General features: G+C 39.1%; 1 protein-coding gene across 5 annotated transcripts in view; it reads right to left on the reverse strand.

Moving 5' to 3' along the window:
* Positions 1-3,760: 3,760 nt before the first annotated feature.
* LOC135195047 (uncharacterized) overlaps positions 3,761-18,548 on the reverse strand; it is a 190,636-nt gene continuing 175,848 nt past the window's right edge. For 2 of the 5 annotated variants that reach the window (XR_010310054.1, XM_064221380.1), the window contains 2 exons: positions 9,201-9,226; positions 6,777-6,807 (listed from right to left, as the gene is read on the reverse strand). Coding sequence is in view for 3 of the 5 variants with exons in the window: in XM_064221380.1 (XP_064077450.1) it covers positions 9,201-9,226 (26 nt within the window). In the remaining 2 variants the exon portion in view is untranslated. Of the gene's footprint in view, positions 6,808-9,200; positions 9,227-18,548 lie in introns of all 5 variants that reach the window. The other 3 variants (XM_064221378.1, XM_064221379.1, XR_010310053.1) reach the window with 2 other exon arrangements.

Here is an 18,548-nt window from a genome sequence, read left to right on the forward strand (position 1 = left end):
CACTTTTCTTAGCGTATGATAGTGGTATAGAGGAATCGTACCGTATTTTAATATTTGCAACGGAAGCTGGATTAGATGATCTATCAGCAAATAACATATGGTCCTGTGATGGAACGTTTAAAGCTTCTCCAAATCCCTGGACCCAGCTATTCACGATCCATTTCGTTGTTGAAGGAGGTTGTTTCCCACGAGTTTTTGCGCTGCTGCCTAATAAACAAGAGGCCACCTACAGAAGACTTTTTTTTTTTTTTTTAACTATCTTTGAATTACGGGTAAACAGTCAACCAATGCAATATATCATGGATTTTGAATTATCTTTGCACAACGCCTTCACATCAGTGTTTGCAAGTGCTGATATATCAGGGTGTTTATTTCAGAGGTCAGTGGGTAAGAAGGTTCAGTATAATACTGAATCTTCGTTTGGATTGAAAGTGAAATGTTTTATGCTTTGGCATTTTTGCCCACCACGACATTGTTGACGGTTTTGAACTACTTTCCGATGATGAGGATATACCTACATATTTTATTTCTTATTCTGAACACTTATATTGTGTTCAGCGTGGAAGAAGGGAAGGAGACGAAGAGTTGAACCTCTTCTCCCTATCGAAATGTGGAATGTATATGAACGTACTCTAAATGCCGTTCAGAGGGGGTAGTTGCGGGTAGCAAATACCTTGGGTGCAAGGTAGTATTGGGTATTACCGTATTAGGCCTGTAAGTGTCAATGTCCATTTCACTCTGTTATCTTGTATACGTTTGGTGTTCTTTTGAATTCATATAGATCACTGTACACATACAAAATCGTGGATTGATAATGTTTGGCTTTCTAATATATATTAGAAACCTTAAATCAATATGCTTCATAGGACTAAAAAATCGATTAGTATTTGACCTGACAGTTATTTACAAAGGCTTATTTATAATAAATTATTTAATAAACTAACATATAGATAGAAAACAGTATCTGGCTTTATAATAGAAATGAAAAATACTTAGCAAAAAGGAAAAAAACTTTTAGAATTGCTACGGCATAATTTATCTATTTATTTATTTTGCCTACTCGATACAATTTGGGCATTCAGAACTCTCATCCTAAACAACATCCATGAAAAAAAAAAAAAAAAAACGTTAAAAGGCAAGGATACACAATTTTCAATATGGCGTGCCATGTCCATTGCCTGGTTTGAGTGTATTTTCTCCATTGTATGTTTTATTGCATAAGCATGCCAAGTTTTTTCTGTCATAAGGTACTCTTGAATTGAACACATCAAACCAGGAATGAGCAAGCTTTATTAAGTCACTTGTACTTTCCCAGAACATACTCTTCAAAAGTCCCTCACTTCCATAAAAACTAAAGCTTTAAATGTTGTTTCTGAAGAAGCTGCACTGCTTTCTTCACATAAATACGTTCCGTACTACCTGTTAAATGTGTTTTTCTCTGTTGTTAAGCGACATGTCGTCGGTTTCAAGTCACTTCACTTCTTTCGACAATTTCCCGAACACTTCCCCTTAGAACAATATATCCATTTTGCAATTCAAAACCAGAATCAAGAAGATTGCTCTCACTAACTTGATTAAATGAGGGGCATCGGCAAAGACTCGAAGTATCTGCTGCAGGTCTCTTTTTATATGCACCGTCTGCAAAAAGTTCACTGGATATGCGATGAGTAGTGGTGTTAAAGTTGTCCTTTCTCTTACAACGATGAACCCATTTCTGTCTTGTTTCCTCATCACGAGGGAATCGGGAAAAGGATACCTCCTTTTTTTCTACTATTTGAATAACCACCAACAACGGCGCAGCTGTTTGGCATTATTTAAATAATTCAGATATAAAAAAATCAAAACTTTGGTTGTATTCGTAGAAAATAAAACTAAATCACTGCAGAGGTGACTGAAGTGTCCTGTGAGCTACATTGGAATGAAACGGCAGCCGGGTAACTTCTCGCCCTGAGCTGTCCTCCAGGAGGTGCGGCTCTTTTGGGGGTATAAGCCGCAACCCCTACAAATGACTATCTTACCAGACTCCCTTATTCTATATAACTTGGGTTTATCAGTGCTCTAAGAGCGTCACTAACAAGTCTCCATCCAATTTTGTGGGCACTTTGTTCTTCCATCCAAAAAGCAAAGCGTCTCTTAACCTAACTAAAATTATTTCTTATATTTATATATATATATATATATATATATATATATATAAGTATATATATAACGTATATACTATATATATATCTCATATATATATATATATATATATATATATATAGATATATAATATATATATCTACATTATTATAACAATCTATTATATATATACACACATATATATATATATATAATATTTATATAATATATTATATATATATATTAATATAGAATATAATCATATATATACATATATATATATATTACAAATATATATTTATATATATATATAATATATTATTATATATAATAATATAATATTATATATAATATAAAACGGTCTGTAAATGAAAGATCGATACATCTGGTAGAAAATTATGAACCATCACGCATTCTTATTTTTAAAAGGTATAGCATATAACTTGCATGAATAAAATTTTGTTTTGTTTCTGGTATAAGCTGAATAAGAACTGATGTTAACTAATTAAAATTCATTAAAATGTTTAAATATAATTTTGTTTTTATATTTTCAACTCAGATTAAAAATGTTTTTTACATTGTTTTTTTTTGTAAACTGTTTCAAAGATATTTTTTTACATTGTTTCTATTCCCTATTTATAAAATACTTTTTGGGGTGGAAATTTTGCATGGGTGAAGTTTTCGAGGGTCGAACTTTCTGGGAGAAATTTTCGTGGGTGGAATTTATACATGGCATCACTGAAAAAAGTACATTTACAGACCACCCATATCTGCTCTAAAGGTGTAACATGGCTGGCTACACAACACACCACACATATTCACCAAGACTTCAAAACATCAAAGACAAATTAATAAAAATGAATGCCTCAAACAAAAACACAAAAGATGCTAATTCTGCAGAGCAGCTTAACAATAAGAACAAGGCCTGGCAGGATGACTCAGTGGTCTAGGGATGTGAAATGAGGTTCGTTTTTTCAAGTACTATAAATTTGAAGCAACTGCAGAGCTGTTTGCAGTGAGGAAGGTATTTTTACAATTAACAGGTTGGTATGTACAAACCAAGTACGTACTGTATAATGGCACTTTATAATTCAAGTTGGGTTGTTAGCATAGAGGTAAAAAAAAAATGAGTATTGTATAAAGTACATCAAGACGTGGAAGTTATGAAACAGGCAAATAAATTTCCTAAAATTATTCAGCACCTTGACAACTTTACAGCCTACATAAATAACTTGGCTACATTCGGAGGATAGCAGTCTAGCAGTACAGTAAGCTACATACTGAGAAGGCTACGATTCTAGTTTCACTTTTGTATGCAGCAATGTTAAAAAAATTCAAGGAAAATTATACTCATTCTAGTACAATAATATTTACTTATGAAAACAGATCAGATGGCACATTGCTACAATGTGACCTACTTATGTTAAAATATTTAATGGTCTCTTGGGTATCAGGAGAAATCAACAGTGTTGAGTGTGGATTACTTTGACTGCAGCAATATTCCTCTTCCAATATGTCATGGCTACAGACTGATGTACAAAAAAAAAAAATAAATAAAAATAAACAAATTGGTATTAGATTATACAGTGAGATGACCTTTTTGTGATCATAGAAAGGTAGAGGATGCATTGAATCATCATTGACGACATAAACTTTATTGAGCCTTGGTTGCTGATGGTTCTTCAGAGTTCACTAACAGTAATAATACCATCAGTACTTTTTACAATTTCATTACAAGATACATCAAGCATCCTTCACCAAACAAACAAGACATTTTTCTTTTAATGAAGGATATCATCCTCGAATGGAGAAGCAATAAGACTCAACTCTGGCTGATCTCGTCACAAGGCAAAGAACAACTAAATCCCTATTGCTGTTATTCATTCTTAAAAGGACTTGCCATTACATATATATGTATATATGTACATAAAAATTTTGTGAAAAATTTTCTCAATATACCAGTAAGAAAAAATAATGTTATAATAAATCTATTTTTAAATGAACAGCTGAAACAACTGCAATTCATAATATTCGTTCCCACATTCCCAAACTGACCACATTCTGGTTTTCCTTGACCAATTGACAATCCAGAATATCTTTATATTCAAAGGAAACAGTTGGAAATAAGTGTTGCATCTGACTGGAAACAGTTTTCCTTGTACATGCAAACTGCTCAACTTTCCATAGTGAGCAAAAAGGAGAAAATTTTGACATCTTTATGGCATAAAAAGATTTCAGCTCCTCAAAACTAAACAAAAATAATAATAAAAAACTGGAAGTTTAATGTATATTGCACTTAGAAATAAAAACAGAAACTCATGGGAATCAGTTATCATACACAGATAACGTAATTTCTCGTTTTTCTGTATAAAATAGATCCAATGCCCTAAAAAGGAAGTTGATAAAAAGAATGTTTGCCACAACTATGACTTCAAAATAAGTATCAAAGAACATGTATTCTCCTGGATTTACATCTATTGCTTCTAATCTTAAAATACCAATGAGAAACACTTACAAATTTACCTGTATCACTATATTAAGGAGTGCTATGATTGTGGCAATGAACAGCTCAGATCACGTGTAGGTTTAATATTTAGCCTTACTTAATCCACACCAAAACACTGAAAGAATGCAAAGGTGCGGAACCTGCCAGCTAACACGATCTGTACCTAAACACTCGTCATTTTTCTCCACCTTAACCCAGATATGCCTCAAAGACCGAAATTCACGAACACGACTTGACTATCATCAATTAATTCTCATGACAATAAAATGTTAACTATTTACTCTTATGGACGCAAGCAAGCCATATGGAATAGCAAAGAGAAACTCCCCATCAAGACAAAGTCAAACCTCCGTGGAGGGGTTCCCATTGGTGATGATTATATTGATGCTTCTTTTATTTTGAATATATATATATATGTATATATCTGAATATATAAACTATATCAAGTCTTCTCAAGAATTTTGGTCCAATACAATTCAACATGAACAGCATTCATAAGTCACACCTACAGTCAAGACGATACATCAATGTTACAGGTCAGTTATTGATATATTTACAAGTTCATTTGTCTTGGCCTCCACTCCATACAACAGTCATCAGTTGCTAAGAATCATGGGAACCACCGTTTGCTAATCCTTGAAGTAGGAGGTGGAGGCAAGGCTAAGCTAGTTACTGCTTCCTATTACAGTATAACCAAAAGGTCTCTATCCACAAACGTGCAAGTCATAATCGTGCAGTGACAGTAGCAAAATATTAATATGAAAAATATACAATATCAATTTGCTTTTACACAAAATGTGAAAGCAGCCGCAGGATCATAACTTTTTTCGTATATTTTTTGACAAATAAACAGAATGTAAATGAACAGGAAAAAAATATTAACAAAATTCATGAATACTTTTGAGTTATTTCTTATTCTTAGTATGATTTTATAACAACTACTGTAATTTTAATTCATATACTATACAATGGGTGGATGCAATCTGAAGGTTTGAGTTCATTGAGCACAAAAACTTTTTTTGTCAAAAAAATGTTCAACTCGGATGACACTTTTAAACAGATGGGATCAAAACAAAACTGAGAGAATTAGGACTCAGGGAGGGACGTAATATGCAAAAATTACACTAACTATGATAACTAATTTACTCAATTCATTTACCAGTCAGATTCCATACTTAGTACTCGCTCAGTATTTGTACACACACATTCATACAGTGTTCATCTATCACTCACGTCCACAAAATATAAGAGAGAGAGAGAGAGAGAGAGAGAGAGAGAGAGAGAGAGAGAGAGAGAGAGAGAGAGAGAGAGAGAGAGACTGTGGACATAACAGGCATATTGATTTAAAAAGAAAAATTGAGAGGTAGGGGTTAATATCTACGTAACTGAGAAAAAATAATTCATCCAAACAGTATAAAAGATTGAAGCCAATATACCCTGAAATAATGACGAGGCAGGACTCCTTAAATCCAACAAAATTTCTTGGTTAATACTAAAAACAATTATGCAATGACACAGCAAATACAGTACAAAGACCGAACCATTTTGCATCATCATCTCACATCAAAACTGGTCAGGTTCCAAAGCCTATTGTCACATATGCACAGGGAAATAAAAATTATTAAATAAAGGACAATTTTAAAAATCCCCTTCAAATGATTTCAAACGTTTACAAACAATGGATAAAACTAAAATTAAACGGCACAGGATTACGAAATGAGAAGGATTGGTCTAGTTTGTGTGTGGGGAGGTGAGCAACAATCGAGCTGTGATCACATCTCCCATCAAAACAGTAAAAGTTGTTTCTCACGACTATCCTCTAGTTAAACAGGATAACAATTCTTATCCTATTTTAGTCTCTGAAACAATGATAAAAGAAAAAACAAACTGAAAAATGCAATTTTTTAAACTCCCACTAATTTACTTCCGAGCTGATCGTCTAGCAGACTTAGGAGTTGCATTAATTGCTGTGCTTTTAGGGGTTGAATCTACAGCAGGGGTTTTGCTGACTGGCTTTCTTGCAGCCTTTGCACTGCTGATGATGTTACTGCCTACTTTTGGTGTAGTCTTCTTGGGGTTAAATTTAGGCGTGCCTGAAGGGGCTGCCTTTGAATTTGGAGCTGTAGTTTTCGAAGCAGCAGGGGTGCTCTTCAGGGGTGGTTTCCGTACTGATCTGGGAGCTAATGCAGCAACAAAGAAAAAAAAGTTAATCAATAACTATCACATTTCACAGCTAATCATAACTTACAAGATGAGTTTATATATCCTATACAACATAATATTTTACAAACAATTATCTAAGATCATTTGACATGCACATAATAAAAGAACTCACGATAATACTAACTTGTATGCAAATATGAATGCTACATTCTTAACAAAAATAAAAACTAGAAAACCATGGAGTTACATTACTAACCAATGTTTTTATACTCTATGTAAAAATTGAACATCAATAATGAATTAAAAGTTTCAAGGCAAGGGCATTAAGTCCAATAGTGAAAATGAAGAATAACCTTGCTTTGACCATTTATATATATATATATGAGAGAGAGAGAGAGAGAGAGAGAGGAGAGAGAGAGAGAGAGAGAGAGAGAATTTTCGCTTGAGATGTTGCATCTATGAATACAAAATCATGCATAAATTTCCACATGCATACAACCTACTCAACAACAGGCATTTTCATAAAACTTTGGTAGAATATGAGTACCAGTATCAATAACACTTCAGTGGATGTAAAATGCATTAACTTTTTTCTTTTTACAGCTAATATGCTAACACTTAAATTAAACATCTAGCAAAGGAAATGTTTCTGTTTCAAAATTCTGTTAACCTGTGAAGTTTATGCTAGTTTGAAGATGGTAAACATTCTGTCAAGTGAACAAAATTATGGCAACAATGATATCACTTTAGACAGCAAAAAATGTCTTCAGGCATCACTTCCATACATGTTGAGGTGGTTAAACCATCCTCCGCCTTATATACAGAACATAGGCTCGTCAAAAGAAAATTTGCATTTCCATCCTACAACAAGAAGCAAGGTAAAAGTTTTGCTCGTCATGAAAACTAAACCAACATTAGGATTGCAGATTTCATTTCAATGGAAATAATTGCTGAAGAAATCACTTAAAATATAAGTCCCAATAAAAGAATTGCAGAATTCATTTCAATGGAAACAATAATTGCTGAAGAAATCACTTTAAACCTAAGACCAGGCTTATCAGTTCTATACCCGAGGTGATCTAAGTGATCTTGTGCAAAATAATAAAATAAGAATGCAACATTATTCTAAATAATACGTTATTGACACCTCACTCACACTTCTCAAGATACGAAATACAAACTAAAGAATGTGAAAGTAGTCTGATAAACCTATAGGTGGAGAAAAAGTAAATTAAGTAGAAGGCAAAGACCTATGCAGCTAGATGATGTAGGATCACAACATAAGCTCCTCAGTAATAGGGGGTAACCGCCTACAAGGAAAACAAAAATCCGTAGTTCCATTACCGATAGGCTTTAAAAACCTCCAACTACTATACAACCAATACCTTTACCAGTGCATGCAATCCTTCTCTAAAAACAAAAGGTGCTTTCAGCTAAATAGGTATCACTAGAACACCGTATGGCGACAATTTTTTTTCAATTGTATTATTGACAACATACCTTACTTCTGTATTGTAAAGCAATCAAAACCTCATGGATGCAAAACCAACTACCATGCAAGACTAAGAGACCCAATTTACATGCAAATACATACAGTACTAGTTTCAAGATAGAATCAAACAGGAAAAATAGTTTGTTAAATAAAGGGATAAAGCATCTACGGCTGCCACTTCTGAAACGTCAATGCAATTACTGAAAATTCACCAGAGAAGACAGAAGGAATATTTGTGCATTATTGCAATCTTTTCTTTGTCTCTTCCAATTCTGTCAGCACAGAATACATGGCCTGACAAATGCTTTCAAAAAGTGGAATGAAATTTTAAAGACTGGAACTATCAGTGGGGGAGTCAAGGCCACTCAGCAGCAAGCAAATATCTGACAAAATGGGACAGCTCAGCCTCCAATTAAATCATTACTTTTACACTTGATAGAATAGAAAAAATGACAGAGCTACAATGGGGGAGAAAAACATTTATTTATAAATCTGATCACACTATACCATACAAGATTTGTTCTTAATGGCAGGTAATACACTTTTGGAGTGGAGAAGTGAAACAAAAGTCTTGAGTTAATAAAAGAAACTTGTGACTGAGATAAAATAACCTGTTAGGCATAAAATAACTGAAATATGTCATAGCAATAATTGTGCAACTGTATTCCAAGATAACGAACAATACATTAATAAACAAAACAGCAGGAAGAGGGATGCACCAATGAAGCCACTTACAAAGGGATAAAGCCACTTAAAAAAAAAAAAAAAAAAAAAAAATAAATAAATAAATTAATTAATTATAATGGGCGTTATTAACAAAGGCAATAGCACTGGTACTTGACTAGTTGCAACTAGGATCACAAACAACAAACAAAACTTCACACACGAACATGTACGCAATCAAAAATATGCCCCCACCTAATTATTTCTTGTCCGTTGATGCCCTGAAAAGCGAGATATACAAACTTTAAGGAAAAAATATTATTCAAAAGGTACCCTAACTGTTTAGCAGTTATCAAACATGTATTAATTCTCATTAACACCCTAGAAGAAAAATGTATTTTGCCATAGAATCTAATTTGTATATCTCTGAAAACTTGAATACTCTAATATTAATTTTCTGTTTTACGATTCAACAAGAAAAACCTCTCACATGCCTATCAACTACAACTATTGAGAACATTTACCCATTCAGTGTACAGTTTCCAAAGACCAGTCCAAGAAACACTTCAAAGACCAAGTCTGTATTTTACCAAATCATTTACTTTCACTGATGAATTGAAAGACACAACTTTTGCAGCAAATCAACACTTAAAACAAGAAAATGGACACCCACCAAGATGACAATGCTAAAACGATAATTTGTATTCCATACTATGACTGTCTAGTATTACTGTACTTCACTGGCACATACAGTAAAATTGTATAATTTATACATTACAAGATCAAGTTGCCTTCGATCATCAGATAGAAAGAAAAAGGAATAAAATATACTTAAACAAACAAAAATTATGTTTAGTAGGATACTGCCCACCAAAACAATAAAGTAAAAAAGATATAAGAAACATCAAAATGAACAATACCTCATGGAACACAAGTAAGTCTGTAGTACCTTTGGTTACTGAGCATGTGCTTTCAAAATTTATGACAAATTTTTCAATAAAATCATATTCACCCTATTATAAATTTGCAGAGAACTGAATTTATTGTAATGGATGTTGAAATAATCACTTGTTCTCTTCCAAAACTATCTGTATTCTACGCAATAAATAAACATTAAACAACTTTTCCAAGGTTAATTTTCTTGACAAATACATTAATAGGAAGCCTTTGAATTCCAGCAACCAATTTTCGAATGAGAAGCTACTTGAGCACAACCAACAGCTGGAGAGCAACACAAGACCACAATACAAAGAATTGGGACTCCCTACAAACATTACTCGATCACATATTAGAATGGAAAAATACTAGCATTCCTGCAAAGCTAATTCTGCAATGCTACTAAACACAATTCATATAACAAACTATCCCTGAAATTAACTTTTGGCATTGGTAACATAACTGAAAAGGGTTTAATATTACAGGAAAAATATTTTTTCGACTGACACATACCTTACACTTAGGGTTTCCTTCCCTCAAATCCCCTCCCTCCAGATTTTTCATAAAACCTCGGTATTTCCCAGAAATTTCATTTACAATTTTTAGAAATAATAATCATAGATTAATGAACTAGTATGTCTCCATGATAGTAAAAGTTGGCAGTTTCCTAAAACATCTAAATAGTTAGTCACAAGCAATGTAACATCTAATTATATGTTAACCGTTACAAATGGAATAAAATCTGCACAGGAAATGGTTCACTGATTATAGTATACTTTCTTCATTTTTCTTCACATGTATATGTCAATAGATTTAATATCTCTCTGGTAAAACAACTACATCTTTGTTCATTTACAAATTGCAATAAGTACCGAACAGGAAAAACAAGATTTTTTTTAGTTGAAGAGACGTATGAATAATTTATTGACTATGGAGACCTGCTGTTGCACAAGTTCACAAAGGTTATGCCTTAAACTCTCTAATGCCTGTTCAGTACATCAGTTTTTCACTCATTTGACATGAGTAACAAGTTATGAAATATGCATTTAGACTAAAAACTTGTCACACTTATGTTTCCTTTCCGTACATCACATTAATTACCTGTTTTATAACTACTGTTCTTGGGTATTCAGTTGATTATGGCCAAGGTTCTTATGTAACTGCAAACGTCTGCAAGATTCTACAAACAAATTGTCAGACTTACGCCAAAAGTTATTTTGCCAATGCAACTCATTTCAAGTTATATTCTTGATATTCTTACCATTAAAAACCAATAAATATTAATGCTGTTTGTTTTATTATCCTTATTACTAACCCTTATTGGATGGACATGCTCACATGAGTAGCAATAATAGGTTTTGGGTGGACCACAGACTGACTCTTGGTGAGTAACAAACAATATTACATGCCATCGATTTGGGGGAATCGAGTGGGAAAGAGATGCCATTACTTCTACAGCCCATAAATTCACTCATGGCAACTTTTAGACTGGCTAAGATGAGAGACTGGGTGGCTCAGAACTTAATTGTGGTCTTGACTTCAAGGGAGGATGTACAGCTCTGTCTCACATGAAGTCTTTTTATAAATTTGCTCATAAATATACCAAGGGGTTGATGTTGGTTTTAGTTCCTATCTTTTATGATAGTATGTCAGTTATAAATGTAAATTGGCAAAGAAAAGTGCAAAAAAGTTAGAAAAAACATGTATAAATACAAAAGTTACCGAATCGAAAAAACATGTATAAATATGTTATTGTTATTATACAATTAAGTTTGTTCATACTTACCTGGCAGATATATATATAGCTGTATTTTCTGACGTCCGACAGAAATTTCAAAACTCGCGGCACACGCAGTGGGCGGCCAGGTGGTAGTACCCATTCCCGCCGCTGGGAGGCGGATATCAGGAACCATTCCCATTTTCTATTCATATTTTATTAATGCCTCTGTCTCCTGAGGGGAGGAGGGCGGGCACTTTAATTATATATATCTGCCAGGTAAGTATGAACAAACTTAATTGTATAATAACAATAACATTTTGTTCATGCCACTTACCTGACAGATATATATATAGCTGAATCCCACCTTCGGATGGTGGGAAGAGACAGAATAGGATTTTTTAGGAAACTTAAATTAAGTAGATGATATACATCTTGGTTCCTCACCTGTTTGCAAAGTAGACTATGTGATTACTGTCACGTAAGGCTGCTTTTGCTTAAATCAGAGTTGCCAGCCAGGTGGAGACCTGTAGTGCTGGTGCGCTCTGGATGATCTGTCAACGGGTACGAGACCTCAACGTGACAAGATCATCGAGGCCATACAAATGAGGGCAACGAAGCAACTGACCACAACCTGACCAACTACGTATTCACAAAAAAACCCTTAAAACTAACTAAAGGATGGGAGATCTTCACATAAGACTCACCACAACCTAAAAACACAACAACAAACTAACCCAATCCTAACTAAGGGATAGGGAAAGAGCTACTTCCGGACCCCAATACTGTGTCCGCAGAAACGTATGGCCCCAGTGCATTACAATCGTCATAAATCGTTCTCACATCCCTTAGGTAATGTGAGGCGAAGACGGAGTTACTCCTCCAAAAAGGTGCAATCAAGGATGTCCTTGATTGACATGTTCTTTTGGAAGGCAAGAGAGTAGCGACGGCTCGAACTTCGTGCGCTTTCACTCGTAAGAGGCTCAAATCAGTCTTCTGGAAAGATGAATGAGCCTCCCGAATGATTCCCTTAGAAAGAAAGCAACAGCATTCTTCGATAAAGGTAACTCTGGTCTCTTCACAGAGCACCAGAGATTACCTGAGGGACCTCTTACCTCTTTCGTTCTATGCACGTAGAACTTGAGAGCCCTGACCGGGCACAGGACTCTCTGGTTCTTGGCCCACCAGACTTGACATACCCTTGATCTCGAAAGTCTTCGGCCAAGGGTTCGAAGGATTTTCATTCTTCGCCAAGAAAGTTGGGTTCAACGAGCAGACAGCATTGTCTCCTTTGAATCCCATTAACTTGTTAAACGCTTGAATTTCACTAACTCTCTTAGCCGTCGCAAGAGAAGTTAGGAAAAGAGCCTTCCTCGTCAGGTTTCGAAGAGACGCTGCCTGAAGCGGTTCGAAAGGGCTTGACATAAGGAATTTAAGGACTACGTCAAGGTTCCATGATGGAGGTCTCATTTGAGGAACCTTCGAGGTCTCGAAAGACTTTAAAAGGTCATGAATGTCTTTGTTGTCAGACAGGTCAAGGCCTCTGTGCCTAAAAACCGCTGACAACATGCTTTTATATCCCTTGATGGTAGGACCGCTAATTTTTGCACATTCCTAAGGAAGAGCAGAAAATCAGCTATTTGGTTCACAGAGGTCGAGGAAGAGGAAACTCCCTCTTTTTTACACCATGCCCTGAAGGAAGCCCACTTCGATTGGTAAACAGCTCTTGTGGAAGCACGTCTTGCATGTGAGATTGCCCTCGCAGCTGCTTTCGAAAAACCTCTCGCTCTGGCCAACTTTTCGATAGTCTGAACGCAGTCAGACCCAGAGCGGAGAGGTTTTGGTGAAACCTTTCGAAGTGGGGCTGTTTGAGTAGATCTTTCCTCCAGGGCAATGTCCTTCCGGAAAGTCTACAAGGAAAGACATGACCTCTGTGAACCATTCTCTCGCTGGCCACATCGGAGCGATCAGGGTTAACCTCGTCCCGTCTGAGGCCGCAAACTTCCTCATGACTTCCCCCAAAATCTTGAATGGTGGGAAGGCGTACAAGTCTAGACCCGTCCAATTCCAAAGCAAAGCGTCTACCGCGATTGCTTCTGGATCCAGGACCGGGGAGCAGTAAAGAGGAAGTCTCTTGGTCCTTGACGTCGCGAATAAGTCGACCAGTGGACGTCCCCACAACGTCCAAAGGTCTCGACAAACGTCTTCGTTCAAGGTCCATTCCGTCGGTAGGACTTGTTCCCGACGACTGAGAAGATCTGCCCTGACGTTTTGCACTCTGCAATGAATCTCGTCAGGATAGTCACATTTTTTCTCTTTGCCCACAGCAGAATCTCTCTCGCTAGGGAAAACAACGTTCTGGAGTGTGTTCCTCCCTGGTTTTTTAAATAAGCGAGTGCTGTGGTATTGTCCGAGTTTATCTGAACAATCTTGTTCTCCAAACTCCTTTCGAAGAACTGCAGGGACAGAAATACTGCTGCCAGTTCTTTGACATTTATATGCCAGGCTACCTGTTCCCCTCTCCAGGAGCCTGACACTTCCTTCCCTCCTAGTGTTGCTCCCCAGCCCGTGATGGAAGCGTCGGAGAACAACACTAGGTCGGGCTCAGAAGACTTAGGGACACGCCCTCCTGAAGCTTCTGAGGGTCCAACCACCATCTTAGATGGTTCTTGATCGGAAGCGATATTCTCAATATGGCATTGAGATCGTCCTTGGCCTTCCACTCGTCCGCAAGGAAAAATTGGAGAGGCCTGATGTGCAGTCTTCCCAAGGAAACAAACCTTTCCAGCGAGGAAATGGTCCCCAGCAGACTCATCCATTCCCTCGCCGAGCAAGTCTCTTTCCTTAGAAAGGCTGAGATCTTTTCTAAGCCTAGCCGCTGACGTTCCTGGGACGGAAACGCTCGAAAAGCCACTGAATCCATCTGAATCCCCAGATACACGATGGACTGTGTTGGGGTCAGATGCGACTTTTCGAGTGACCAGAAGTCCCAGGGACTTCGCTAGGGCTAAAGTGAACTGCAAGTCCTTCAGACACTTCTCTCTCGACGACGCTCTGATCAGCCAGTCGTCGAGGTACAGGGAAACTCTTATTCCCGAAGAGTGTAGCCACCTCGCTCCGTTCTTCATTACTACAGTGAACACCATTGGAGCCGTGGTCAGTCCGAAACACATAGCTCTGAACTGCCACACTTTTTTGTCTAAGACAAACCTTAGATACTTTCTTGAAAGAGGGTGGATCGGGATGTGGAAGTACGCGTCCTGCAAGTCTAAGGACACCATCCAGTCGCCCGGTCTCAAGGCTCCCAGAACCGAATGAGGCGTCTCCATCGTGAATTTGGTCTTTTGCACGAACAGATTGAGCCTGCTTACATCTAGAACTGGACGCCAACCTGACGACTGCTTCGGTACTAGGAAGATTCTGTTGTAAAAACCTGGGGAACCCAGGTCCGCGACTTGTTCCACCGCTCTTTTGTCGATCATCTGCTGAAGGAGATCGAATAATACTTTCTTCTTTTCTCCCTGATAGGATGGAGAAAGGTCTCTGGGAGTCGTAGAAGAGAGGAAGATCTAAAAAGGGGATCTTGTACCCCTGCTCCACGATCTTGAGGGACCAAGAGTCCGTGTCTCTCTCTCTCCACGCTCCCGCAAAAAACTTCAGTCTGGCTCCGACTGGTGTCTGAAGGACATGCTTCTCACTTGGAAGGCTTTGGCTTAAAGGAAGCTCTTCCTCGTGAAAACCCTCTCCCTCGAGGAGCTGCTCTCGAGGGGGGAGCCCCACGAAAGGGCTTAACTTTCTTCGGCGGTCAAACCGCGGCTGAAGAGGTTGAAGGTACGGCTGACCGTCTTGTAGACTGGGCCAAAAGGTCCTGAGTTGCCTTCTCTTGCAAACTGTTCGTCAGGTCCTTTACTAAAGTTTGGGAAAGAGATGGTTCGAAAGAGGCGAAAACAGCAAATCCGCTTTCTGAGCTGGAGTTACCGAACGAGCTGTGAAGTTGCACAGCAAAGCTCTCTTTTTTTAATAAAGCCGTTCCAAAATGAGATACGATCTCCTCCGAACCATCCCTGACGGCTTTGTCCATACATGCTAACACGCTGGACAGCTCCCCCAGACTGAGAGATTCTGGGCTTCTCGCTTGCAGATCCAGAACTCCCAAACACCAGTCAAGGAAGTTGAACACTTCCAGCGTCCTGAGCAGACCCTTCAAATGATGGTCAGTCTCCGTAGAGGTCCAGGTTACTTTAGCAGAGGGTATAAGAGACCTCCTCTGCGCATCCACTAGGCTGGAGAAATCTCCTTGAGCCGAAGAAGGGATACGAACTCCTACTTCATCTTTGGTTCTATACCAAATGCCCCCTTTTCCGCTAAGTCTAGCTGGAGGCAAGGCGAAGGTCGTCTTGCCTTGATCTCTCCTTCGTATCATCCAATCTTGGAGTTTCTTAAAGGCACGTTTTGTGGAGAGAGAAGTTTTCATCTCTACAAACTCCGGGGTTTTTCCAGTTTTAGATGAAGAAAACTGCGAAGGAGGAGACTTGGGAGCTGCGGGCTGAAACTTGTCTTCGAAAGAAGCACGCAAGAGCCGCACTAGGACTTTATAGTCCGAGATTGAAGAGGCCGCAGAAGGTTCCTCTTCAACCGAGTCAGCCGAACTACTCAGCTCTCCTTCTTCTCTAAACGGAAGAGGAGACCGTCTGTCCGGAGAGGGCGTCCTAATGTCGGGTCTTGGCTTGATCAAAGGACCCCTATCCTTGCTAGAGGCAGCCTTATTTCGGCTGTCTTCTCTATGACGCTTACTACTTGATGAAGGTAGAGCGTCCTGACGAGGACGAGCGTCCTTATCGCCATCCGCGGCCGTCTCACTTGCCAGAGAAGCGTCCTTACTTTTCTCAAATGAAAGGGAAGACCTTTTCGCTGGAATACGTGCCTGTGCGCGTAAACTAGCGTCTGGGGGTACGACTTCTTGGTCGGAATCCCCAAAAACGTCTTGAAAAGAGCCTTGAACGTCCTGGCGTCTTCCTGCCAAGCGTCCTGGCGAGCGTCCTGGCGACGTCCTGGTTCTAGCGTCCTGGCGAGCGTCCCTGACGAACGTCCTGCCTAGCTCCTGCCAAGCGTCCTGACGAGCGTCCTGACGAGCGTCCTGCCGAACGTCCTGCCAAGCAGCCTGCCAAGCGTCCCGCCTAGCGTCCTGACGAGCGTCCTGTCGAACGTCGTGCAGAGCGTCCTCCTCCAAAGCGTCCTGACGTAACGTCCTTCTAGAGGACGAACGAGATCGGCGAATCGCCGAAGGAGAAGCGATCGGCGAACGAGACGAAGTAGGAGAGGGAGAAGGAGACTGCTTCGTCCTCTTGACAGGCAGTCTAAGGTCCTTCCTCCGCTTAGGCTCGACTGCTGCTGGGCGAGTCCTCTGAGCCATAAGCGAGGATAGCTGGTCCTGAAGGGACAAAAGAATATTCTTCGTCGGGGAAGAACGAACAGAGGAAGCAGGACTGATCCTGCGAGAAGACGAGGGGCGAGGGGACGCCTCCTTCCTTCTCACAGGCACAGCTCCCTGCTTCTCAGGTATACGCGCCTGTGCACGCAACCCAGCGTCCTCATCGGAGGAGATCTTACCCCTTTTCTGAGGCGGAAAAGCGTCATACGCATCCTCCGACGAAAGTGGCGAAAGAGGACGTGAAGCGTCCTCCGCACGAAACGTCCTTTTCAGAGGACGAGAGTCTCTCCGAGCGCTCCACCCCTTGCGCGGGGAGGACGCTTCGGAGGACGAAAAACACTCTTTCAGGACGCGCGCTCGTGCGCGCTCCTTGGCAGCCTGGGACTTTGCTACAAGGCCTGCCGAAGGGACGCCAGATCGGTGGGAAGCCCCCGTAACCCTCTTGCGGCTTTCGACATACCTACTCCCTGAGTCTTGGGAGTCTGATAGAGGTCTAGGCCTAGAGGCATTATGGGGCCGATCTGACGCCCCCTCCACAACACTAGGGGCACGATCACACACTTGCACCGAGCCAGTTTCTAAGGCTTTCACTTTGGTCTCCAGAGTGCGAAGAGACTCCAAAATCAGAGAGAGAGCATTCGCTTCTCCTGACACAGAATCAGAGCCCGAAGGCAACACAGGTTTAGGGGTTGCAAATTTTACAGGTGTTAATGTAGGAGAGATGTTAGCCTTACCTTTGGTCGAACCACTCCTGGAGGAAGACCTCCTGATCCTATCGCGCTCCAATTTAAGGCGATAGGACTCATATACTCTCCAATCATCATCGGCCAATTTCTCACATTCATTGCACCGATTATCAATCAAACAATTATGCCCCCTACAACTCATACATACTGTGTGGGGGTCTACCGATGCTTTCGGTAGCCTCACCTTACAATCAGCCCTCACACACACTCTGAAACTCACAGCACTTGATCCAGACATATCTTATATAGAAAAGTCAATCCAAAATCAAAAAACGGTCCACTATCGCGCATGCCAATTCAACAATCCAATTCAATACCAAAAAACCAATCAGATACTTAAAAGCGAGTCAAATTCCAAAAAATCCTGAGCAGAGGTCTGTAAACAGTTGTTTACCGACGGCGACAGAAAAAAATATGAATAGAAAATGGGAATGGTTCCTGATATCCGCCTCCCAGCGGCGGGAATGGGTACTACCACCTGGCCGCCCACTGCGTGTGCCGCGAGTTTTGAAATTTCTGTCGGACGTCAGAAAATACAGCTATATATATATCTGTCAGGTAAGTGGCATGAACAAAACAAAAGTTACTGAATCTTCATTTTCGGTAAATTTAGGTAAATATTTTACAACAAATATGCTGAGAATTTGTTACTGATATTACTTGTTTTGATGTGTGAACTGTAATTATAATCTGACAAAATAAAAAAAATTTATTTACTAGAAAAAACATGTATAACTTGGTCAAATTTACAATTGCCTTGTAAAGGAGGCCCC

Source organism: Macrobrachium nipponense, chromosome 15 (assembly GCF_015104395.2).
Source record: "Macrobrachium nipponense isolate FS-2020 chromosome 15, ASM1510439v2, whole genome shotgun sequence".
Classification (NCBI taxonomy): Eukaryota; Metazoa; Arthropoda; class Malacostraca; order Decapoda; family Palaemonidae; genus Macrobrachium; species Macrobrachium nipponense.